This window comes from Bemisia tabaci, chromosome 4 (assembly GCF_918797505.1).
Source record: "Bemisia tabaci chromosome 4, PGI_BMITA_v3".
Taxonomy (NCBI): domain Eukaryota; kingdom Metazoa; phylum Arthropoda; class Insecta; order Hemiptera; family Aleyrodidae; genus Bemisia; species Bemisia tabaci.
The window spans coordinates 3748659-3773835 of NC_092796.1; the positions used below are offsets into that span (position 1 = coordinate 3748659).

A 25177-nucleotide genomic window follows, 5' to 3' on the forward strand; every position below is an offset into this window, starting at 1 on the left:
CGATCTAAATTGTTAAAAACATATTACGGTGCCCAGAAATGGGCATAAATCAACATCTACCAAATAGTCGATGCCGATACAATTGACAAAATTTAATCAGTAAGAATCACTACAGCAAGGATGTATAAAGAAATAACAATTTTTATTCAAGTTTACTTCGTATTTTTTCACAAAGGAAAATACATTATATCCGTAATTTTTAAAATGACTAGTTTGAATATAAGCGATAAGAGAATATTTTCCTTACATTACGAGACTGTGTATGGTTTGAATAAATTGATGATTATTTAAAACTAAAGGAGCACAGAATCAAAGAATGAGATCTTTCATGAATAATATCCAATTCTTCATGGCAGGCAATGAGGCTGAGGATAAATGAATGGCATGCTTTGAAACCTGCAAAACTTTATTGCAATGCTTCAGCTTTTCATGTATAAATTTATGAGGTAAAAAAACTGACAGGGATATTCATTCCATGATTTCTTGACATTTTATGTCAAGAAAAGATAATCAAATTTTGGAATTTTTTTAGGGAACATGTCAACTGACATTCTTTGAAAAATTGAAACATACAAAGATGAAACCTAGACTTCCTCAAAAAGTTGAGCAGTTTATAAAGCAAGTCATTCAAATGTGACAAGAGTCAAGAAAATGAAGGATTTAGGAGTAAAATTTAAAAAAAATGAGACACATGTACTACAGCATGAAGAGGTTCATTTTGTGTAGCAATAGGCAAAAATAAACACTCAAAAATAGACTTTTGATGCATTCCAAAGTTGAGAACAGAAGACTGTTGAGTAAAAAAAACAGTTGAGTTTTGAAACAATTTTGCTAGTGATAGTCTCTTTCAGTCATAATAATAAAATATTCTTTAGCCGGACTTTTTGGGGACAACAAGTAATATTCCCTACAAAGCAAAATATTTCATGTAGAGATACATACAGGCCTACGCTAATACCTACTGTATATAATAGTCTGTTGGTACTATTTTTTTGGGTTGATTGTATTTTATTTTGGAAATATGTACGAGCAAGCCCTTCATTTGCAATAAATATTTCATAACACAGGAAATGGAAAAACAAAACAGAACAAAAACGAGATACATGTAACAAAAAAAAGAATGAAAAAGACCATCTAGGTTAGGTAAAATAGATCAATTTGGACGACTTTTCGTAGATCACTTTTGAGATGTGACCTGCATAAGTGATGAATGCACTAGAATAATCCAATAGTTGACGTTTGAAGCAGCAATCCTGACAAGAATTTGAGGGGAAAAATCTCTTTAGCCTCACTTAACCTGATATATAAAATTGGAAGACCTCTGTGTTGGAACAGATCCGCTAGCTCACAATAATGGCTTGTTGATGATCATGTTTTTCTGCTTTTCTTAACAACCTCTTCAGAAATTTTTGAGCTTCTTCTGGCCCCTAGGTGGTCAACCTTGAATAACTTTGCAAGACATGCTTAATGGCGACATTTCCAAAAATCTGATATTCGGTTTTTATTGTACTGCTCTTGGCAGTCTAAGTGTATTCTTCTTTCAGTTTTTGCTTTTTCAGCAAAGGCACTTCTTCCTGTATGAATGAATGAAGAGTGCATGACTGTTTAGGTGGTTGTCCCTGAATCCTCCCTTGAGAGTACACCTACTTGGCGACCACGACATCAGTGACACCTGAACGTTAAAGTTTTTGGGTGTATAGAATAACAGAATAAGACAGGATTAAGTATTAAAGGCGGTAATGCCTCAATAATGAAATAATGGTGCATTATGATGCTCTTGGCTCAACAGACGAGGCCTATTTGGAATCAGAGGATGTAAAAAAATGGTCACAAACAGTCGCTGTATTGGGATGGACAAGTTAAAATATCATCATTTTTTTAGGATACGGGAAAGATCTATCTTCTTCTGAATAAAAAATTGCAGGATCATGAAATTCACAATTCTCAGTGCTTTTGATTGAAGATATAAACTGTTTCTCCTTAAGTAACATTTAAGAGTTAACTGCTTCCTGGGAATTGTCAAGCTCCGTAACGCTGTCTATCCTCGCATGTGGGGAGTTCCACTCTAAACTATTTGAAGATTTTTGGGACGCTGCTTCAGTCTTTTGCGATTCAACGAACTCAGAGATCTGAGTTCCTTCAGATTCATTCAATGGCATCAATAGATCACAGCTTTTTGGACTTAATTTTATGCTATCAACATTTTCCAGCACTTTATTAGAGTTTTGAAGACTTGAACCGTCACTTTTCTCCACCGTTACTGAATCAGAATCTATCACACTACTAAGAGGTACAGAATGTAAACAAGTTTCCTGCAAACTAGTATTTTGGGAGGGCACGCTCACTCCTGATCTAGTAAAACATAAATCAACATTTTCTTTAGTTGATTTTATGCTAATGTTGTTATCCAAAGTACGGGAATTTTGGCTGCTGTCACTAGACGTATTGGAGTGAGACGTCCTGTGGGAATCAAGAATTTGAAGGGCACATGAACTCCTCTGCAAACTTGTACTTTGGGGATCCATGTTTGAATCTGTCCTTAAGGAACTTAACCCACTGACTTTCTCACTATTATCCTGATTACTGGATGACCTTTTACTACTGATTTTAGATTCAGAAACTGACAAACTGACCTGCCGCAAATTCTTAACCACACTTTTGACGCTTGATTGTATACTATTGATGAGTTTCTGATTGTCACCGAGCACAGTAAAAGCTTCCAAAACTTCAGGCGTCCAGGCCATTTTGAAGTGAGAAGACCTTTCTGCAGTACTGATTTGGTGCTCATTTGGTCGTCAAAACCAGGGAGGTCGTGGAAGAGAGGTTGACAAGTTGGGCCTTCACCGCTACCAACACCAAAGTCTGCTGCATTCTGGGCGTCATCTTCTGGAATGCCAAGTTTGTTGCGGAGGGTTTCTAACTCTAGCTGCATGCGGTGCTGGAACAAGGAGACCATGTCATAGTATGAAAATAGAGTGTGTGTGTGTGGGGGGGGGTTAAAATTTTTAAAATAAAACGCTCGATTTTTAAATGGGAAAACTAGGGTCTTCCTACATCCCTACCTACCTCCTTAATTCTGTTATTTTAGAGCTATGACAAAGAACTAAGGATAAAGCGCAGCTCAAAAGTTTATAATTTCATACCTGATTTAAATGGTAAATGTTGGCCTCAAGATGGTGGTTAAATATCCGTTTCAGAGCTTTGTTTGTGACGACACCTTTCTTCAATATTTCATCTGTGATTTCAGCTAGGAACTTCAGATACAGGTAGCTTCTGGTCCTGAAAACAATGAAAAGATTAACAGAGGTCTAATGAATTGTTTTGGAAATCCTGTAAGGGAGCGTCCACTTCTTTTCACAATGAGCAAAGAAGAAGTGGCAAGAAGAGAGTTTAAAAAAGTAGAGTTTATGATTCTTTATAGAAGGATTCACTTGTACATTGAAGATGTATTATGGGGGTCTATTATGTTTGTCTACCTGATTGGTTGCAACTAGTTTTGCATCAAACAGCACAACTCCCTAAAGAAAAAAATTTGTGCTCAGATGAGCTTTTTCTCTCAATATGAGAATATCAATTTTACAATGGACTTCAACACACGTTGGCAAGTCACCAACACTTAGTCTAAATGACACGTGCTTTGAACAGCAATCAGTTCGAAATAGTTACTCTGCTTGATCAAAAAAATTTCCAACCCTAACACACCTTCTACAGTAGGTAGAGGATCCTAGAGCCGGGTTGGAAGCAATCTTGGATGAAGTGTTCACGACAGTTTCAGGGGTAGGAGTGCGGCTGCCTCGCTCACTTGACCCAATCTCGCCTTCATTGTAAGCTGAGTCTTGACTAGATTCCTAAAAAAGAAATTGGCACGAAAATTTTAATCGAGGAGTGAAATAGATGTACAGGAGAATAATTAGAGGGAATTCAATTTTATGATAAGATAATCAAGTCCAGAAGGGAACAGTTAACAAACAATTAGTTTCTATAGTTTTTGAATGAGAGTAATACAATGAGAGAGTTAACACCTTTAAAAAAATTGTCCTGGCGGTGAAAAAAATGCTTGTTTTTGAAAGGACATTCGAAACGTGTTTGAGCGTGTTGTTTTTGCCACTTGTACAAGCTCCTACATCCGGTAAATACAATCACACGAGCAAGATGGCTGGCGCAGCCATCTGATGCCAAGCGATGCTCGGCTTGAAGGCGCATACATACTGCACAACCTAGCCTCAAATCATAAACTGGTCATTGACACACTGTTGCGCTTTCTTTTGCTAAGGATTTCATGTAATCTTTCTTTCATGATGTAACTTTGTACAATGTCCAAGGGTGTTGAAATTCTTCATTTTTAAATCTATTTTTCTCAAATTTTCCATATTTAAATTAAACGGCTCAGCCGATTTTGCTAAAATTCAATACCAAAATAGTCCTAGGGGCAAACGACCACCCTTAAAATTTCAGCTCAAAATATTCGTTTTAACTCGAGTTATCGAGTGGACAAGATTTGACCTCCCCCCACTTTCGAGTCCCACCCCTCAAAATCTATTCCCTCAAATTTCAATTTTTTTTCGCAGAATAGCAGTTGTAACGAGTCTCTACTAAATGCAAAAAATTGGTCAAAATATCTTTCAGTGTAAGAAAGATATAACTACCTATCATGAGATTCCAAAGCAGCAAAAAGTCGGCAGAAAAATGAAGCACATATTAGCACCTGCTCTGGCAAAGACTCCCAAGATCTCTCGGTGAGACCTGCTTTTTTTCTATAAAACTCCTGGAGGTAATGTTACTTTCCTCGAAAAATCATAGGGAAAAACATCAGTTAGATTAAAGAACTTACGGAACATGCTTTCCCAGAGTCCAAGACTTTTTCCTTCGGAGTATATACTTTAGAATTTTCCATATTGATTAGAACTGTACGGGGATTTCTGTGACAACTAGAGATGGATGGTTTCACTCTCTGAAGGGAAAAAAACATAATTATAATGAGTTTTTTTTCATTTTCATGATAATCATAGAAGAAATTTATTAATCCAGAATGGGATTCAATTTGAAATCAGAGGGATCATATGAACTGCAGTAAACAGAAAGGAACCAAGCCACATCAGCTATTGCCAATTTTAGTCGAGCAATTTAATTTTTTACATGAAAACGGTTGTGCAGATTTTCTCGCAAATTTCAGTGAATTTTCTCCATAGTGCAAAGCTAATTCCGCAAAAAGAAGAATCCGTAAAAACGTTCTATTGTAAGAAATGGAATTGCCCCATAAATTTGGCATTAGCTGATGTGGCTTGGTTCCTTTTTGTTAAATGCGGTCCATATAGCTTTTGAAAACTATCATCCTGCCTATAGTAACAAATGCGTTCCCTCATACCGTCACCTTGCAGTTAGGGGACTGATTTGCTCTTGAGTCAATTCAGCATGAGATTTTTGCATGATTTTTCTGATGAGATTTTGGTCCTGTAAGCTGGGCCAACACATACCTCTCTAAGATATGAGTGCGGTGAAATTTCTGAAGAATTGAATCTACCACCAATTCAGTCCTTGCATCATATCGACGGTGTAAGTCTGCAATCACATATCTCGTTTGAGGTGTCTGAAAATCTCCGCCTCTATGTCGTTTTTTTAAAGGAGAACAAATTGACAACACTCTTTGAAGTTTTTGCAGAATTTTTGTCGCACAGAGAGGAAAAATCACGACAGTTTTAAAGAATTGCCGTTGAGTAGTTTTCCGTTTAAAAAATAAAGTATGAAAGGAAGTCTGCGACGTCGCAAACCGAGTTATGTGATTGCCGACTTACATCGTTGATATGCATGATTTATTGTTTGGGTTTAAGACCCTCGATGCTTTCGTTTTAGCTTCTGCTTTCAGAGACCTTTCTTTGACCGCAAGGTGTTCCTTGTTCCTTGAGTTAATTGTCCTCATTTAGATAGCCAATCAAGAACGAATTATGATTTGAACTCTGTTGTTGTCAGACTGGAGAGACTTTTCAATGATCTTTCCCTGTCGTTCCTGAGTTCATGTTAGAGTTTATTTTCTCTTTTAGGTTTTTCTTGAGGAGCTCTGCGTTAACTTATAATGACTAGTCTACCGTACAGTGCAAAAACGCCGCAAACGCCATTTTACATTTTTTGGAAACAATGTATTATAGCAGAACAACTTGTGTACCTTGGGACAATATTTTTACAGAATTCTTTCGCAAATACTATCAAAAACTTAACCTGAAAATTTGAGGTGCATGGGTAAAACGGTTTATACTTTATAAAGTGCTAAGTTCCAAAGAACGAGGGAAAATCTTGATGGATTTATGGCGTTCTTGCTTAGCACAGCAGTAGTGTGCATTGGAATTGTTTGCCTGTCCCTTGACCTCTTATTGATCTTTCCCTCTTGATTGATCTCCACTTCTTGTTTAGCATTCATCTAACTTAGTTTATTAATTCGAGCCTTCATCATATTCTTCATGAATAATTCTCCATATTAATTATCCAGTGTGTTATACTTTTGTTTCATTCCAAATTGTTCAATTGTGCTTATGTTTCATTATTTTGTTGTTGTCATCTTTTTATAATATATATTTTATGTTGGGTGCTTCACTTGTGTATTTTCTTCATAAATAAGTAAATGAAACAACATACGTTTCTCTCACGGCAATGTTGATTTGCTGCTTTGTCAACACCAATGCAGGAATGCCTCTTGTTTATGGACTTCGCTGTTCTTTGCATCTCATGATTTTGTACTTCATGTTTGATGTCAGGTCTGAAAAAAGCCAAAAGCAGGGATGTTAAATGCAACAAAAGAAGAGGGTCCCTGTCATTTTTTCAAAGGTCACAAAAATCAACCCTGAGAACCCTATTATTTACACAGGCATGCGAAGACATGATAATGGTGCACCTGCATGGGTTCTTGGCATTCCTTAAACTATTTTTGGATGGCTGACAATTTTTTATGAGCATCGTTCACTTACTGTTGTAACAGAAAATAGTAATTCTCTAAAATAGTAAAATAGTAATGGCAATTAGCATGTCGACAAAATTAAAATGCTGCACTTAATGCACAAAAAATTATTTTGAGTACTTCCTGGACAATCTGTAATAAACATACAATGTTAGAATGAACAGTAAACTTACCGTTGGCACAGCTTAAAAGAGGAAAGATTAGAAAGACTTAAATCCAGGCAGGAAAGAGATCTACTTGTTTTACGGGTCAGCAGTTTGTATGATTCTGGAGGGGATGTGTCCACTGCTGGCTTAACGCTGTAGAGTCTTCGATAGTGGTTTTTCATGTTCAGCAAAATGATGTTACACGCCTCATATGTTGGAGGATGGTCTGAAATCAGAAATTCAGTTACCTATCAGATTGACTTCACATCAGATTATGAATACTAAAAAAATGAATCAATCTGCAAAGAAGCATAGGAAAGCTGGATCGTGCCACAATCCAGTAAAGGTTAATTTAAGACTGCTAGTTCAAGCTAGGTTGCTGACAATCTCTTTTTTTTCTTCCTTTTTCTCAAATTTCCCCTGCATTTCTCAAACAGCCCCGAATGACAGTATTCAATTTTCTGCCCTCAGAGTAGAAATAATGGTAGATGTTTTGTAATCATAGTAGTGAAATAGATAATTACTTACAGTTAGAGTAGACTTGTTTTTGAGTCATTGCAATTCATTAACAAGTGGATCCAATACATCAAGGATGCAGATTACCCTACAAGATCAATTTAAACATTATTGTTGAAGCATTTCTGTTGCTGCAAGGATCATGTTCCAAGATGGGCTTTTTAATGGTTCAGCGACCTTATGAGGGAATATGGGTTCTGTTTTATAGGATCTGAAACAAACAAAATCAAATAAAATGAAAATTTATGAGATTTTGGAGAGGAGCAAAAATAAGCACAGGTACTATAATAAAGAGAAAAACTATATCTACAATGAGGATAGGTACTAGGGATTAGGGAAGGGTCGGGTCAGTTGAGAGACATTAAAAAAAGATAGAAGAGGGTCTCTTAGTCAAAATTAAATGGATCGAAAATCCATTTATCGGAATTAAAGCATGCTGACATCTATTTTGTTTCCTTTGTTTGCCATTTTTTGTATGGGGAGAGAGGGGTCGTCTTTGGATGACTGCAGTTGAAAAAAATTGAGAGATGAATTTAAGTGACCATCTTGTGGAAGAGAGCAGAGTTGAAAAAATTTCACCGCGGTTAATCATAAAAGCTCAAAATTTGATGTTTTACGATCAATAACTGGAAATCTGAGTACTATGGAGTGAAGATCACACATACACATGATGATATGTTTTTAGACTAGAGAATTCGGCAACTTTTGAAAACCCTGCCATATGAGTAACAGTTTTTTTTTTTTTTTTTTTTTTTTTTTTTTTTTTTTTTTTTTTTTTAAAAAAACTAGCTAGCACATGGATTGCATTTAGCAAGAAGAAACCAACACGATTGCAGTGTTGTAAAAATGTTTCTTCTTCTTTCATTATTTAAAAAATCTCTCACAATAGCAAATAGTTTTTGTTTCCCACCAAAAATTTTGTACTATAAGAGTGAAATAATTATGTAAATTTTAATATTGTACTTATGTTGAGGATTTTTAAAAGAAAAGGAGAAGTTGTACGAGTTTGAACACACTGCAAGCACGCTGGTTCCTTTGGGCTAAATGCGACCCACATGATGTCTTCGAGTTCTTTTTTTTATCATTCCCTATTTTTCCAATTTTCCCTGATGGGGGAATCTGAGTTTTAGCTCTAATTTTTTCCCATACTTTCTTCGGAAAAACTAGATTTTCCTCCGAACCCAGAGGAAAAAAAAGCATCATATGATTAATTGGATTGCATTTTGCAGAAAGGAACCACGAGCATTGCAATGTTGCTAAGATTGTGCAACTTCTTTTGTCTTGGATAACAAACCTGATTATCCATTTACAGTTTCTATTTTACTCGCTGAAAACTGTGAATCTAAGACAAAAATGACCATGTAAATTTCATATTTTTTCGTCATTTCAGTTATTTTACTGCAAAGGATAAATTTACACGATCTTAGCATCATTGCAATGCTTCCGGTTCCTTTTCGCAAAATGCAATCCAATTCTTAAAATTCGAATCAAGATTGAACGTGGATCGCCAAAAAATAGTAAGACCCCGGGGCGGGAAGCTAAGAATTTCCCGGTTTTAAAAATAAATTTTCCGATTTTTTTCAGGAATTCTGGGAATTCCCGGGTTTTCCCGGCGCTGGACACCACGAGCTAGAGCTGCACGTACCATTTACGGGTTTTCATGAGCAAAGCATTTTCGTCGAGAACTTCACCACTTACATCGGATTATTATTGAAGTTCAGTGCCCGACCAATTTATCATTCAGACGATGGACAATAAAACGAAAGCGACCAGCATAAGAAAAACTTTATATTTATCACTTTATATTTTAATCCTGGTTTAAGTTTAGTATGATAGGTCATTCGCACGTTTAGACTCCACTAATTTGAATCTCCTTTATAGTTCTAATTGAACTATGAAAAGTTAAAAATAAGCAACGAACCGCTGAGCGGCCTGGAGGATATAGAGTCACCAAATCGGGGAACTACGACAGAGCCGGATTACCGGCGCACACACAAGCGCACGACTGGACTGGGAGTAGTAACGGGCGTAGTAAAGGTATCGAGAGGCCCGACGGTGTGTGAAAGGGGCGAGTCGTGGCCTCCAGCGCAGGGGGGTGGTAACACGGGGGGTGGTGGTTGAGTCATGTTCGGCCAACAGGTGAGTTTTCCCCCGCTTGAAATATTAATTAGATAATCAATAAAGTTGCAGCTCGTTCCTCAAGCAGACACTTCTTCCCGGTTACCGGCCGCTTCTGCACGGCCCTACTCGGCGAGAACCGCCCAACAGCAAAAGGAGACCTCGCGGAGATACGCGCTTTGAGCCTCCGCCGGACAGCGCGAAATAAATAACCGACTACGCCTAGCGCCTTTCCGGATTCCGCAAGAGAGCGCTAGGCAGAGGAGTTCTCAACTTGAACTTTTCGCGTAGTCGAGAAAAGGGAACTACCGAGTTTTTTTTTATAATATGTTGTTTTAGGCTTTATATTCGGGGGATACTGCAGCCTTGGAAGGGATCTGAATAATAGAAAGTAATTTTAGTTATAGCTGGGATTTTAGTTTCATAAGGATCCATCACATTTTTGCGACGAGATACCCTGGTAAAAATTGGCGATGAGAGCTGCGTTTCAAAATACCATAGCAATTCTTATAGCCGGCTAAAGAAGGCTACAGAAAATCATATAGCTGGCTGTAGAATGCGGAGAAAATCGTACGGCCGGGCTATACGAAGCGATAAAAAATTATGCAGCCGGGCAATAGTTCCTATCGCCGGGCTTTACACTTTATCGCCTGGCTGTTGCTTTTTCGCCATCGATTATAAAAGGCTATAGGAAATTGTGTAGAAATTCGTGTGCTCTTGAAATCAATAAGTTTGATACGGAACCATCTTAATATTTACAAAACACACATTATATTTTCCTTTAATACATATTTTTTTTCATTGATTAAAATGAGAATAATCCATACAGGATGTGCAAACATTTCAAAATCATGAGTTGAATAACGCTGACTCCGCCAGATAAAATATTAGAGCCTAACACAAAGCGGAGCGGCGACGCACTGGCGCCTACAAACCTAACAGGGATACTTCACGCTTCGCGCAACGCGTGAAGTATCCCTGTTAGGTTTGTAGGCGCCAATGCGTGTTTCGCGCTGGCTGCCCGTCTGCAACGGCGCGGCGCTTGAAGCAACTATTTCACACCAGAGGTACTGCACAGTATCATACGAAACTGAAGGCGCTCTAATATATTAGTAATGGCAGGTATCCATCAAAAGTACGGAGCTTTCCTCGCAAAATAAATCAAGATACTACGGCCCAAAAAGAGAGCAGTATTCCAAAAACTCACTAAGTCCTAGCATCCGTATGATTAGTAACGTTTAGCATACATTTTATCGCCTGGCTATTGCGTAATCGCCATCGGCTATAAAAGGCTATAAAAAATTGTGTAGCCGGCTATGAAAGGCTATAAGAAATTGTGTAGCCGGCTATAGAAGCTATTGGAAATCTTACAGCCGGCTGTAGGTCTATGGTATTTTGGAACACAGATTCTACTGTCAATTTTTACCAGGGATGGTCGGACACCGACGCACAGTGGATCGAGTCGATGGGAGAGGTCGGATAAAATTTGGAAACTTTAAAAGCTTGTAACTCCGTTTATACAAATTTTTGAGGTTTTATAAGTGGTTCTATTCGCTACCTCGTGAAACTCTCTTCAAAAGGCACCCCTCAAAATGTAAAATGTGACGAAACAAACACCATAATTTGCAGTTTTAGTCGAAAATTTCATGTCCGACCTCTCTGATCGACTCGATCTACTGTGCGACGTTAGGGTGAATCTTCCGCTGGTCGTGAATCATAACGACGGTGAAACTACCAAACCAAGTATCTCGTTTGCGATGTTTAAAAATCTACGCTCGCATTTTATTTTTTTGAGGTAGACCAAATCAATATCATTCCTTGAAATTTTCACAGAATTTTCTCCGCACGAAGAGGAAAAATCACAGAAATTTTCAAGACTGGACGTTAAGTAGTCGTTTTTCATTTAAAAAATGAAGTATGACAGGAAGTCTGCGACGTCGCAAACCGAGATGCGTGGTTTGGTAGTTTCACCGTCGATAAGACATTTCCCCCGCAAAGGGAGCACCCTTGCTGTCTCATTGCGGCTACTTTGGGTTGGATCAGAAAAACGAACCTTACAGGGTTACCGAAGACGCACAAGTGTTGTAAGACTCCTTCATTTCGTCGATTATGCAATTTGACGGCGTGGTTTTAGAAGTTATTGTACCTATCACGTAATGTAACTGGTTCAAGAGCGCGCGTTTGTTCAGCGATGGATGTTAGGTGTATGGAGCGTTCGTGAGTGATTCACTGATCCTCCGACAACCACGGGTATCGAACGATGAGCCAGCAGTGCCTGAGCTGGACTCGAAAGGGACAATAGCTGCAAGCGGGACGGTCGTTAATAAAATTGACACCAAATCAATATTAGTGATGCCGCTTCATCGACCGGAAAGGTAGGCTTTGAAAATGACTGTCCGGTGGGGGGTAGGTGCCATCGCTTCTTCACCAATACTGTCGTGCTAGGAAAGAACGTCGTATGAACATTCGAGAGTTGCCATCGATAAAATGATTATTTTTGAGGAAAGCCATAAATATTCTTCCTAGGATTTTCAGGAACTGTAAGGGGAATAACGAACAAAACTATCTGAAAAATTTGAGGGAAAATATTTACAAAATTCCCCGAAAATTCGTAATTTACCAAAGGAAATTTGGCAACGACTGAAGGTTCATACGCATTTTTCTTTAGCACGGCAGAAGAAACGACGTTTCCTGGGCCCATGGTTTTGATGATCGGTCGTGCGTGAGTCGTCTGAGGTCAGCTCATGATGTCCACAATGGAGCTCTCGCATGTGTGAGGAATTTGCGATTTGAGCACTGATTCTTGCGAAAAATTTCACGAGAAACACGACCGTGCCGCTGCTTTCCTCTTACATCAAATCTAAGCTCAAGAAAGGTCTCAAAGTTGGGGCCGTGATGGAGGGGATATCCCGCTACCCTGAAAGTCCAACTCTATAAATCAAGACAAACTCTTCATGCCAAAATAGGGAGCAAAAGCAATAACGGGGTAGCCACTTTGTTTAGGGACCTACAACCACGGCAACCCTGTTAATACGTATGTGTTCCCTATCTTTGCATAGAGAGTTTTTCTTGATATAGAATTGTACTCCCAGGGTAGCGTGGGATATCCTATCCATCTCGGCCTCAACTTTGAGAGCTTTTTTTGAGCTTTGGAGTTGATTTTAGAAAAAACCAGTTGCACCGTCGTGTTTCTCGCGAAATTTTACGTAAGAATCGGCGCTCATATCGTAAATTCCTAACACATGCATGAGCTCCATTCTTGACCATGCTCATTCCCTTTCATCCCCTGAATTTCCCTTATTTTCAGGAGTTCCCCTGATGAGAAACCAAAGTTTCCTTCTTCTTCTCCAGGGTTTCTAATGAAAAACTATTGCATTTGTTTCATATGTCAGCCGATTTTTGGGCGCACATTCAGATATTTAATTCCAAGTTTTTCTAGTGCTTTTATTATCTGGCCAATGAAAGTTCCTCTAATTCTACGATCATATGAGGATTCAAGAGATCAATAATGGCTCCAAAAACTTTAAAATCGAAATATGGTGTCTTAACGATAAAGGAAGAGATTCCCAATTTCTGGGACAGGTTCCTTGATCTTCCCTGAAATGTTTTATTCCCCGATGAATCCCAGAATTTCCTGGTTTCTAGTTTCTTCGTACGAAAAATAAAGAAAAATAGAGAGGGCTGATTAAAAATAACAACGGCTGCTGCTTACAATTTGAAAATCAAAGTGATTTTCCACTGCTGTGGTGATCGCGGACACATCTGGCATCAAAAGGATGTTTTGATGAGTCTCATCTTCAAAAAGTAAGAAAAAAAGAACATAATCAAAGATTAGTAGACGTATTGTGATATGGATGAGCATTTCTCATCATTAGCTACCTATCGATAAGCTGAAGCCACATGCAGCCACGGCTGTAATGGGTAATGTTGGGTTGCTAAACGCTTGAAGACGTAAAATTCTCTCTCTAAATTAAAAAACGAAAAGGAAATCTGTAATGCAACAGAATATGTTCGGTTTCTAAGTGTTTCTTCATTTCCGGTATTGATTTACTTTAATTAATGATGCCGATCCGATTCAAATCCATCCCAAAGGCGTGGACTTGCCATGGAAGACTCGAGTTAGGTTAGATTGGGTCACGCAACTAAATCAACTTCGCGGCAATGCGGGAAGTGTCTCACGGATATGAAGGCGCGCGATGCGCCACTGCCAACAATGAGTGCTAAGTCGCGCAGATATCTTCTGTAGCTGCAGTTATAACGACGGGATGAACGTTTCTCTACTTTCCTTTTCGGTGCACTGTGTACGAACAGAAAATCGATGGCTAGAGTCGACCAATGCGCAACTTCGTTTTCAACGATGCAAATTTTCATTCGGGTTTAATTTTTTAATAAGAAACCAATAACCAACAATTTTTCTTGGAATTTGCTCCTCTGAATTGAAGGAATTCACACAGAATTTCAAGGAGTAGAGATGCGCTATACAGGCTATTTGCATATCACAGTGAAATAGAGCAGTTAGTTGCGGGGGGGGGGGGGGGGATTAAGGTTCAATGCGCATTTTATGCTAATATCGTCACCGGTAGAGCTGCATTGCTCTGCGATTAAAATTAAAACGCCCAGAAATGATGAAATTTCAACTTTTTTCTTTTTTTTTCTCTCTTTTTTTTAAGGATGACAATACTTCTTCTAATTTTCAAGAGGAGCGAGAAAGTAAAAATTCTTTCTCGATAAACTATTCTGAGACATTACTCAGTAAACGTCATTTTCTACTGCTATAGTGATCGCGGACACATCTCACAACTCCATCAAGCCTGGTTGGTCTCATCAAAAACTGTAGGGATCTGTAGACGTTGCGATGGAGAAACGCATTTTTCACCACTACCTAGCTATCAATAAGCTAGAGCCACAGCTACGGCTGTGTTGGGTAATATCGGGTTGAAATATGCTTCATGAAGTAAAGCTTTCGGTCTAGATTATAAATCGAGAAATGAATCAGTAATGCAGCAGAATATGTTCGGTGTCTAGATGTTTGACTTCCGGTATTGATTCACTTTACTTTATGATGCCGATCCGATTCGAATCCGTCGCAAAGACGTGGAACCGCCACGGATGGCTCAAGTTGGGTTTAGGTTGGGTCACGCAACTAAATCAACTTCGCGGCAATGCGGGAGGTGTCGTGCGGCTCAAGTTGGGTTTAGGTTGGGTCACGCAACTAAATCAACTTCGCGGCAATGCGGGAGGTGTCGTGCGGAAATGAAGGCGCGCGGCGCGTCACTGTTCAGACGCACAGATTTCTTCGAAAGCTTCGATTAACAGGGGGTTTTAAGTTTCTCTCCTTTTCTCTTGGGTACACTGTGTGCGAACAGCAAATCGATGGCTGAAGTCGAAAAATGTGCAACCTTGAATTCGACGTAGCAAATCTCCATTCATGTTTCATTTTTTGAATTAAAAATACAGCAGTTGGGTGGGCGAACATTTGAAATAGGGGACATTCTTGTCTCTGGTCTTTTATTAGCATAAAAATATCTATGATGAAAGTGCAGAAGTGCGTATCTCGTAAAACACAATCTCTCTCCTTCCATTTTGCCGGAAAAGTTGATTTTTCTTGGAGAACGAGTTTATTGGTAGTTTTGCGTCAATTATTCTAAAAAATCAAAGTTTCCAAAGAAATGGTGAGTGATAACAAAGAGCCGTATGCAAAAACGACATTTTTCGCCCCCCTACTAAAACTTATTCAAACTTCGTCTATCAGTTACTAATACTGGAGCGCTTCTTTCCCCAAATTTTCAGACCCCCCAAAAATTTTGGGGGGGCGCTAGGGGGGGTGGGAGTCAAAACCTGTGAACCTCGATATCTTTCGAACGAAACAAGATATTGAGGCTCGGTTTGGACGAAAAATCGTCTAAAATTGCATACTTTAAGATTCTAAAGGTCAAAATCCCAAAATTAAATTTTTAAATTAACTTATGTGCATTTTTTCAGTTTTTGAGGAAAAACAATTTCTTTTAAACAGATTAAACTGAAATTTCACATTTTTTGATTTGAACCAAAACCAGTTTTTTAAATTGCTCGTCTTTTTCCGCATCCAACGAGTGGTCGTATAAGCTGGGGAACCGAACGGTTCCGGAGTTATGATCGATTGAAGTTTCCGCTCAACGCGCGCCGACCGATTTTCGCGCGCAAAAAAGTCGGATTTGACTGTTATTAAATCAGATTAAATGTTCAAACTGAGCAAAATGCATTATTAGGGACTCTTGAGGGTCGCTGAGTTCAGAAATTACAGATAATTCCAAAAAATTCACGTTTTTAAAATTACAGCTCCGTAGCGCTATTTTAGAGGCCCACTGAGCGCCGACCGGCCGCTCAGTGGTCCTGTACGGAGCTGTAATTTCATTTGGACATTCCACGTCCCAAATATCATTATGAAGCAGAGATAGAGCAGGATTCAGGGTCGATAGATCAACTATCGACCATTTATTCTGTACTACACAACTGATTGAGAAAAAAATGTCCGTAGGACAGAAGCTCCATTTAGTTTTCGTTGATCTTCCGAAAGCGTATAATAGCGTTCCATTAGTGAAACTCTGGGAAGCCCTGGAAAAATCGAATTTTATTAATGGACTCGTGAATGCGATTAAACAATATTACTGTGGAAGTTTTACCAAAATCAAAAGTCAAGGGAGGTTATCTGGTGGTTTTCATGTTTCTAAAGGTTTGAAACAAGGACGTTGTCTGTCACCTAAATTATTTGAGATCTTTCTGGAACACGTTTTAAAAGAGTGGAAAAAGATGTGCTCTGGCATGGGCGTTCCCATAAAAGATACGGACACATTGTATACTCTATGTTTTGCTGATGACCGGGTGGTGATCGCGCAGGATGCGGATGACGCTGAATATATGACTCGGAAATTAGTGCTAGAACATCGAAGATGGGGCCTAGAGGTCAGTGTCAAGAAAACAGAAAAGTTGACGCTTGGAGGGAAGCGGCAAGACATTCAGCTAGAAGATGGACAATGTATTAAAAGTTGCGAGCATTACAGATATCTAGGAGTTCGAGTAGCCCAGGATAGAAAGATGGACCAAGCCATAAAAGATCGAAACCTGCGGGACAGGAAAGCTATTGCTATGTCAAATAGGATTTTTTGGGATCAAAGTCAGGCTCGGACTGGCCATAAGGCCAATCTGCCATTGGCAGATGCGCCCCCTTGGCGCGCCAAAAACACGCTCTTCTGACAGATAGCAAAAAAAGAAGAGAAAAAAAAATTACGACCGAGAATATGTGCGGAAAATTCCTTAAATGAAGGGAAGAAGAGAGAGTTAGGAGTGAGGAGAGGTGCTTTTACGCATAGGGGTGTACAGAGGTCCAAGAACTACTTTCTGAAGCGTAAACACTTTTCTGTGAAATTGTTACCTTTTTGTTGACATACAGGCGCTATATCCCCCTCCTTCATTCTCTATTGCAACTCCCGTAGAAACGATAGCCGGTTCGATTTTTCGACATACGCACACTTTATAGACCTCATGAGAGACCTTTAAACATATTTCTTCCTTTTCAAAATGACTATTCATTTGGACATAAATCATAGCATATCTCGGGCAAATTTAGCCTTAATTTATTTCGAAATTCAAAAATAAGAGACATCTAAAGTGTAAACGCGATACAACTATTCTCGCAAGATGGATGTCCACATTGCATATGAAAAATGTAAGACGCGATGGCGTGAGTCGTGAACTCGCAATGCTCTGCTCTAGTTTAAAGCAATATTACAAATAAAATAAACGGAAACAAACACAACATGGAAATAGAGCGAGGGAAAGGATGCGCGTTAACGACGGCGCAGAGATACAACTATTTGTACTTGATGGACGTCCGTGCTGCATCTGAAAAATTGAAGGCGCGATGACGCGAAGCGTGAGTTCTCAGTGCTCTGCTATATGCTGCCAGTGAGGTGTCGCTCAGATTCGGGAGAAAAGTTAGAAAAGAGGCCCGAATACGTCTTTCTTGTCGTCGGCTGTGTTGATACTCGTTCTTTCTTCTTTTTTCAGGTTCTTGCCTGATTCTTTTTTAGGATGGAATTTTAGACCCACGTCTTAAGCTCATGTAAACCGCAGCACTGACACGGTTCTTGTGGAAATAATGGTGCTTGGATGCGTCCAGTGGCTTGAATTTGTTTTGTTTTCTTTAATTTCAGAAGTCTGTCGGTCGCTTCAATACGTTCAATTTTACAATTTTTACTATGTACGATTAAAAAACTTTGAACCTGAAAAGAGCGTAAACTTGTGCTGCATTCCCAAAATTTTCTGAACCCCTCTCCACGAAGGGGATGCCCCATCAGGAAATATCACATTACGCCCCTTTAACCAGCCAAGGGTCTACGCCCTCAGATGCGAGCCAGTCCGACCCTGATCAAAGTATCTCCAAAGAAAAAAAGAAATTGATTCATAACATCATAATCAAAAGCATTCTGAGCTACGGCAGTGAAGTGCGGCCGTTGAAAGATCGTACCAAAATATTCTTAAGGCAACTGAGATGGATTCTGGCCGAGATCAGCCGGAATCTCGAGGAGGAATCACGTAAGGAACGAAAGAGTGCGTGAGATCACGAACGCCGAGCAGAACTTCGTGCATGAAATTATGACCAAACAGCTTGTCTTGGTCATGTTCAGCGAATGGCGGATGACAGATTGCCTAAGAAGGTACTAGATTGGGTTTCTCCTGGAAGGATATGCAAAGGACGTCCAGCAAAATCGTGGATAGGTGGCATTCAAGATGAAATTACAAGATCCCATTAACCAGATGACCTCTGGGTCGATAGACATCAGTGGCGATTAGGTGTCGCAGAGCGCCCGGGCGCGCTGTGAAAGCGACTTGAATGTATGTACGTTCAAGAATTGGCTTTGAGTAGTATTCTATTTAGAAAAGAAATTATGACAGGGAATCTATAGGGTCGGAATCCGAGGTACGCGATCTGGTACGTTCACCGTCAGATTGAATTGGGGTATTACCTTTATATTTATGTTTGTCAATAAAAGTACAACCTTGCTTTCGTGCGAGCATTTGATAAAAGCCCCTCAGCCAAAAGTAGATATGGTGGGTCATCGGGCTGTCGCCGATTTTGACCGTTCTTTCGACTCGAAACGCTTTAAACATCGTTTAAAATACAAATTAGATTGCTTTAAATAGGAAGAAACCAAGCCACGTCAGCTACTGTCAAAATTGATTGGGCAATTTAATGTTTTACATGAAAACGACCGGACAACCCTTAGGGAAAAGATTACCTGGACGACCGCCCAAGAGATAGGCACAAAGCTGGCTCTTTTCTCCTGAGGATGATTGAAGTTTTTATGCGTTTTTATTGATTTGACGAGTCCTTTACTTTTAGTGATTTTTAATATTTATATATAGTTAATTGTGCTCGATACTGGATAGCCTGACGAACAGCTATGCCCTACCCAGTCGTTCGGGGAAGAAGAAAAAGACATGAAAATGGTTTTGTGGATTTTTGCGTGCAATTTTTCGTGAAATATCTGCATAGTAGGTACGCAGCAAATGCCTTGAGATTCTCAAACGCACAAACTTTCTCTTGTAAAAAATTAAATTGCCTGGTTAAATTTTACAATATGGCTGATGTGGCTTGGTTCTTTTCTACTAAACGCAGTCCAATTATGACTTAAAATTTCGCCTATGAACATGCTCCTAAGGTATGTAAATCTACTGCTTAGCATCAAAAACTGAAACTAAATTATAACGACCAAGACGGCGCAGCGTTTTGTCACTCTCCTGAAAAAATCGGGAATGAACCTAGCGACCTCTTTTCCTCAGGTGAATCAGAACATAGTCTCGTTGTATCGACAAAAAAATGAAGAGTTACAGCTTATAGCTTGACAGCAAAAGCTTTTAGAGTGAAATTGCGAACCCATTTTTGAGTCTGTACTGACGCAATTTTTTTTTGTGTGAGAACTTCTCGGAAAATTCCGTGCTCGTCAACGACAAAAGACGGCAGGCCCGCAACCCGCACCTCCTACGTGCGTCCATGGTGGCCAGTTTTATAGATCGTATTCGATACATCAAACGGGTGAAATTGTATCGATATCGATTGGTTCAATACATAAACATAGCCTCAAAAGTAAATTCAGAAATCTGAGAGAACGGGTCTTTTGTAACAGATTTTTTATTCTTTTGAGTACCAAATGCTAATTTATAGTGAAATTGTCAGGAAATTTCTTATTTTCAGCTTTTCCAACTTAAATCCTTACAGTTTTGGTTTGTGGTTATGTTCTATTGTTTTGAGCCAAACGATACATCGAACCGTTATCGAATACGGTCTATTGAGGGCTGGAACATTCCAAACAGACACCGATCCACTTTACGAAACGCAGTTCCATGAAAATTGAGACATACACTTTTTTTTTTTTTTTTTTATTTTTTACTTCTGTTGGTAAGCGTGCAAAGTGAAAAAGGCGAAGCAGCGAACAAAAGGAATGGTTTCCGTCACGAGCTTTTCGTAAAAAAAGGGTTTCCATGTTTTTTTCCTCACTGATATCGCTATTCGTTTCCGCCCGCCCGCGTTTCGCAGTTTCTCCCCGTCAGTGCAGCTTGCATGCGTCGAATGGAGAATATGCATGTGTCTTAAATTTGGTGAATACCATGTCTCAAATGAAACATTTAAGAAAACTGAGCAAGGAAATATCCTTGGTTTCTAATTTGAACAATTATTGGAGAAAGTATGACAAAATAAGCGAATCAGCTAAACTACATATGTGTTTACATGAGAAATGCCGCCAGATGACGTCACGAGGCGAAAAACTTCCTCACCTTTGAATTTATTTTTCTACAATTTTCCATATTAGAAAAAAAATATTGAAAATTCTGCGAACTCAGCTCACTAAGCTCTCTCTCAGATGAAGAACTACAATTTTTTCGTGCAAATTCTCCATTGCGGTCGGTTTACATCTTAGACGGACAATGTTGTAATAATTGAAAAATTTGATTATTCTTCGGCAAATTGACGATTTCGCGGTAAAAATCAGCAACTTACTCCATCGAGTACCCGCGACGCTGAAATTATGAAGGTACACGGGAAACGCGCAAAATAAACGGCTCACCGAAGCTGAACGGCGAGTGCCTAGAGGCCTGGATACACGCTCAAATTTCGGTCGGTTTCCGATCGAATTGATGACAAAAATGGTGGTCGAATTTTTGCAGGCCGCAAAAATTTGATGTCAGACGGTGCGCACAAGTCACCATTTGATCGGATATTGATAGAAATGTGAGCGTGTATCCAGCCCTTAGAAAGTCGAAACGCCTTCAATATCGGACGTATGCAACGCCGACGTCCGTGGGTCCGAATAGTTGCATCAAGGCGTTGATGAATCGTTTAGAATTCGTCGTTCGGCGATACCAATTGACGGTACGGTTTGGCGACCAAAAAAGTCATTGGTGTTGTCATATTTCTGACAAGTTTTAGGGGGTTGGGCAACAATTGTTACATTGAAGCAAACTTAGCGAGAGGACGGGGGGGGGGCTAAAATTTAAATAAATCGACATTGAACCATAAAATTAATCCAAACTTATCAAAATTGATCCCTACAAAAAAAAACTTCGAAATGCAGGGGGTCGCTCCCCCCCCCCCCCGCCTCCTGCCTCCTCCCGCAAATATCGGCTTTGTATTCCGTGAGAAATATTAACTCCAATCTCTTCATTTTCTTCCGTGTAATCTTCTCAGAAGATTGAAAAGAGTAGACGATTGATTCCGTGCACCTAACTCATAAACGACTTTTTCATTCGGAATGAGTGACTTTTTAAGTTTTTAGACTTTTAACATATTTTTTGCTGCAGTACGGAGTGAAATTTTAATGCACACACCCCATTTCGCTAAACACATTAACGCAATTCTGAATTTATGTAGCGTGAGTGCTCTCTGTAACTTGGCGTGCTCTGGAGACGAGAGCTGTCTTGATAGCGATTCCATAAAACTGGAGAGCATTTCACAGCTTTACATTCGTGGAAAAGGGCTCACTAGCCGGCGGTCGATAGCATATATGTGTTCACGAGGTATGTACTTGTACTTACAGTCTGATATATTTATTTCTTGATTGGGATCTAGGATGAGGCTTGAATAATCTAAAAGTGCGTAGCATGATTGTAACTTGTAAAAAACCGAAATAACGTAGGTTAAAATATTGTCTGTTTGAAATTTTGATTTTTAAAAAAATTTAAATTAATTTTTTTCCAAATTGAATTTTTTCCTCTTTTTGAAATTAAGTAAGTAACACTTCTAGTTGTTTTAATTTTTTAATAGAAAATTAACAAATAAATAAATAATACAATTACACAATAAAAACTTAACTTGAACTTACGACCTTAATGAAAATTATTATCGAAGTAAGTACTGTAATAGAAACATATTCAATAATAATTAGTCTATTATTAATATGTATTTTGGAAATCAAATAAACTATCAACATTGAGATAATGGGTGTAATTATTTCTTCTATTATCATAATTTTAATAGTTTATAAAAAATGTTGATTTTGTAATTCAACGAAATCTGTTTAGGTTTAAAATATCAGTTTTTTCTATTATTTTATTTTAGAAAATTAGAAATTAATTAAGAAGGCTGCTAGTTTATTTTATTGTAAAAAAATATTCAAGATATGAGTAAAAACTTGCAACGTTGCAACAGAAGGAGCGCATTTTCCGACTTTAGCCATAAATAAATTAATTTAAAAATCTCTAAAAAGTCACTCTCGCGGGATAAATGAGAAGAATTATCACAGTTTAGATTCTAATAATGTAAAATACATATATTTCCATGAGAATAAATGAAGATAACAGACTGAAAATAGGTATGTTTGATTACATTATGTTGATTCAATTTTAAATCATACCCATATGCACACTAAGGTATTGTTATGTTATGTATCTGGATGCGCCACGCCACGGCTCTGCCTTTTGGCACTAAATTGGGACTTACTTAGCCATCGATATCAAACTTATTTCGAATTATTAAAGGGCTAGAGATATACTTTAATTACATATATATTAAAAAAAATCTAATCATTAAATAGCGAAAAGAGCCGTACAGGCATATCGACGGTGAAACTACCAAACCACGTATCTCGGTTTGCGACGTCGCAAACTTCCTGTCATACTTTATTTTTTAAATGAAAAACTACTTAACGTCCAGTCTTGAAAATTTTTGTGATTTTTCCTCTTCGTGCGGAGAAAATTCTGTGAAAATTTCAAGGAATGATATTGATTTGGTCTACTTGAAAAAAATAAAATGTGAGCGTAGATTCTTAAACACCGCAAACGAGATACGTGGTTTGGTAGTTTCACCGTCGATATCTGTATGAGCCATGGTAAGCACGTGCTATAATGTTTCTCGATCGGTTCATCTCGGATTTCACTTACAGCTCTCTTGCATGACAATTGGACTGAGTTAAGCAGAAAGGAACCAACCCACATTTTGGAAAAAATTGAGTTATGAGTGGTTTTGAACTCAACCACTGCTCTACTTTCTATCGCCAAAAATTCAAAGTTTTTGTTGGAGCAAATTTTGCAGAAATTGAACTTGAAGTTTATCTTTTACATTGAGTCTTATGCAGGAGTTAAACTTTAAGCCCCTTTTTCTCGGTTCGATCCCGATGAGGCTTGGTTCCTTTCTGTTTAACTCTAGAGTCCCTTTATGCTGAGAGTCAAGACAATTCGGCTCATGGATGTCACAAACGGGAATAAAGATTACAGAAATTGAACGTTTTTCGTAATCTTTGATCGGCCCATTCTCAAATGCCTTTCTCCGTTCCTCCTCTCATTCCGTTTGTTCCTTGCCGAACCCGTGAATTCCCTGGTCCATTCCAGATTATAATCTTTGCAATTGGTGAAAATGTAATCTTTATTCCCGTTTGTGACACTGTGGAGGCCTAAAATACGGGAACCAATCAGAAATGGATTCAAATTGTCTTGACTCTCAGTATAAAGGGACTCTATTTAACTCCGTCCAATTCAGGATAGAACTACCGTGCTAAAGAAGAACGCCGTACGAGCCATCAAACGTTGCCAAATTTCCGTTGACAAATAACGAATTTGCGAACAAATTTAAATATTTCCCTTCCGATATTTCTGCGAATTTTGTTTGTAATTTTAAGTAGAGTGGTTGCAAAATTTCAAGGAAAAATAATCATAAGTTTCTTCAAGAATAAATATTTTCTGCGAGGAAATTCGGCAACATTCGAACGCTCATACGGCAATTTTACCCAGCACGGCAGAATAGGGCGTGGATACGTTGTTTCAAATGATGCATTTATGGTCAAACGTGGAAACAAAAACCCCGGAAAAATCACGACAGGGCAAGTTTGATTGATAAGTATGGTTGGTTGGTAGATACGTTTATTTGGTGCTTTTAACAATTGAGCCATTAACACCTTAGAGGAGAGATCAAAATGATTTAAAAATTTAAAAAGTAGGGGTCACAATGGGTATCAACGAAACGGACTGCAGTGATTTCATCCAGTAGATTTTCCTGTTTTCTTATTTGAATATTTCGCCTTTAAAATCCGACTTTCACTTTTAACTCTTAAGACGACTATCCGTTGCCTGTTAATCCGATTATTAATTTATTTATTTTTTTAACTAATCACAATTAACTAGTATTGACAAATGGATCGCATTTAGCAAAAATGAACCAGTGCAATTACAGTGTTGTTAAAATGTTGCCTCTTCATAAGTATCTAAAACATATCCCAAAATAGCAAATAGTTTTTGCATCCCATCAAAAAATTGTTAATTTTAAAGGGAAATAATTGTGTTAATTTTAATACTGCACATATATTTAGTATTTTTAAAAGGAGAAAAAGAATTTGCACGATTTTGACAACACTGTAATCTTGCTGGTTCCTTTTAGCTAAATGCGATCCAAATACACACTGAAACTGACTACATGTCCATTCGCGGATCCCAATTGGGCCCATTTTTCTGACACCATCTTAACATTTTGAAGAAATATAGATTATAATACAATTGCACCACTGTTCGGCGGTGGTAGTCGAATTCTGTCCTCAGAAAACAGCCCGAATCTACGTGATCACAGCCTGTTAGTTCATAAATTCCCTTTTTATTTTCTCATTCGGAGAAAACGAGACCAAGGAAGATAAGTATTCATTCTATGACTTCTTTTCAAGTAGTTTCTCTTTGAAAATGAATCTGAAAAAGTGAAACTTTTCCATAAGAATCAGATATGTATTGACTTATGTATATTCGATTAAGAAATTCGAAAAGAGAAAAACTAAAACGTTGCGCGCATTAGAGTTACATACGTGCTTAATTTCCAAAGCAAGTCATCCTAAGAGGAATAGACCTATTCTTCGACCCAACGGTCGAGTATTCTGAAAAGTGACAGTTATTCCTCTGTACTCCGATGGTAAAACACTGAACTCCAAAAAACGCGTTT

At 38.5% G+C, this 25177-nt stretch overlaps 1 protein-coding gene across 2 annotated transcripts in view; it reads right to left on the bottom strand.

The window, feature by feature from the left end:
• Positions 1–123: 123 nt before the first annotated feature.
• The window catches only part of LOC109031194 (uncharacterized), a 50529-nt gene continuing 25475 nt past the window's right edge, over positions 124–25177 (bottom strand). The window contains exons 1-8 of one of the 2 annotated variants that reach the window (XM_019042564.2): positions 9307–9560; positions 7621–7819; positions 7120–7318; positions 6628–6748; positions 4832–4951; positions 3703–3848; positions 3144–3279; positions 124–2938 (exon numbers count right to left, since the gene is read on the bottom strand). In XM_019042564.2, coding sequence (XP_018898109.2) covers positions 2549–2938; positions 3144–3279; positions 3703–3848; positions 4832–4951; positions 6628–6748; positions 7120–7318; positions 7621–7648 — 1140 coding nt within the window. In that variant the 5' untranslated portion in view covers positions 7649–7819; positions 9307–9560 and the 3' untranslated portion in view covers positions 124–2548. Of the gene's footprint in view, positions 2939–3143; positions 3280–3702; positions 3849–4831; positions 4952–6627; positions 6749–7119; positions 7319–7620; positions 7820–9306; positions 9561–25177 lie in introns of those variants that run through there. The other variant, XM_019042562.2, reaches the window with a different exon arrangement.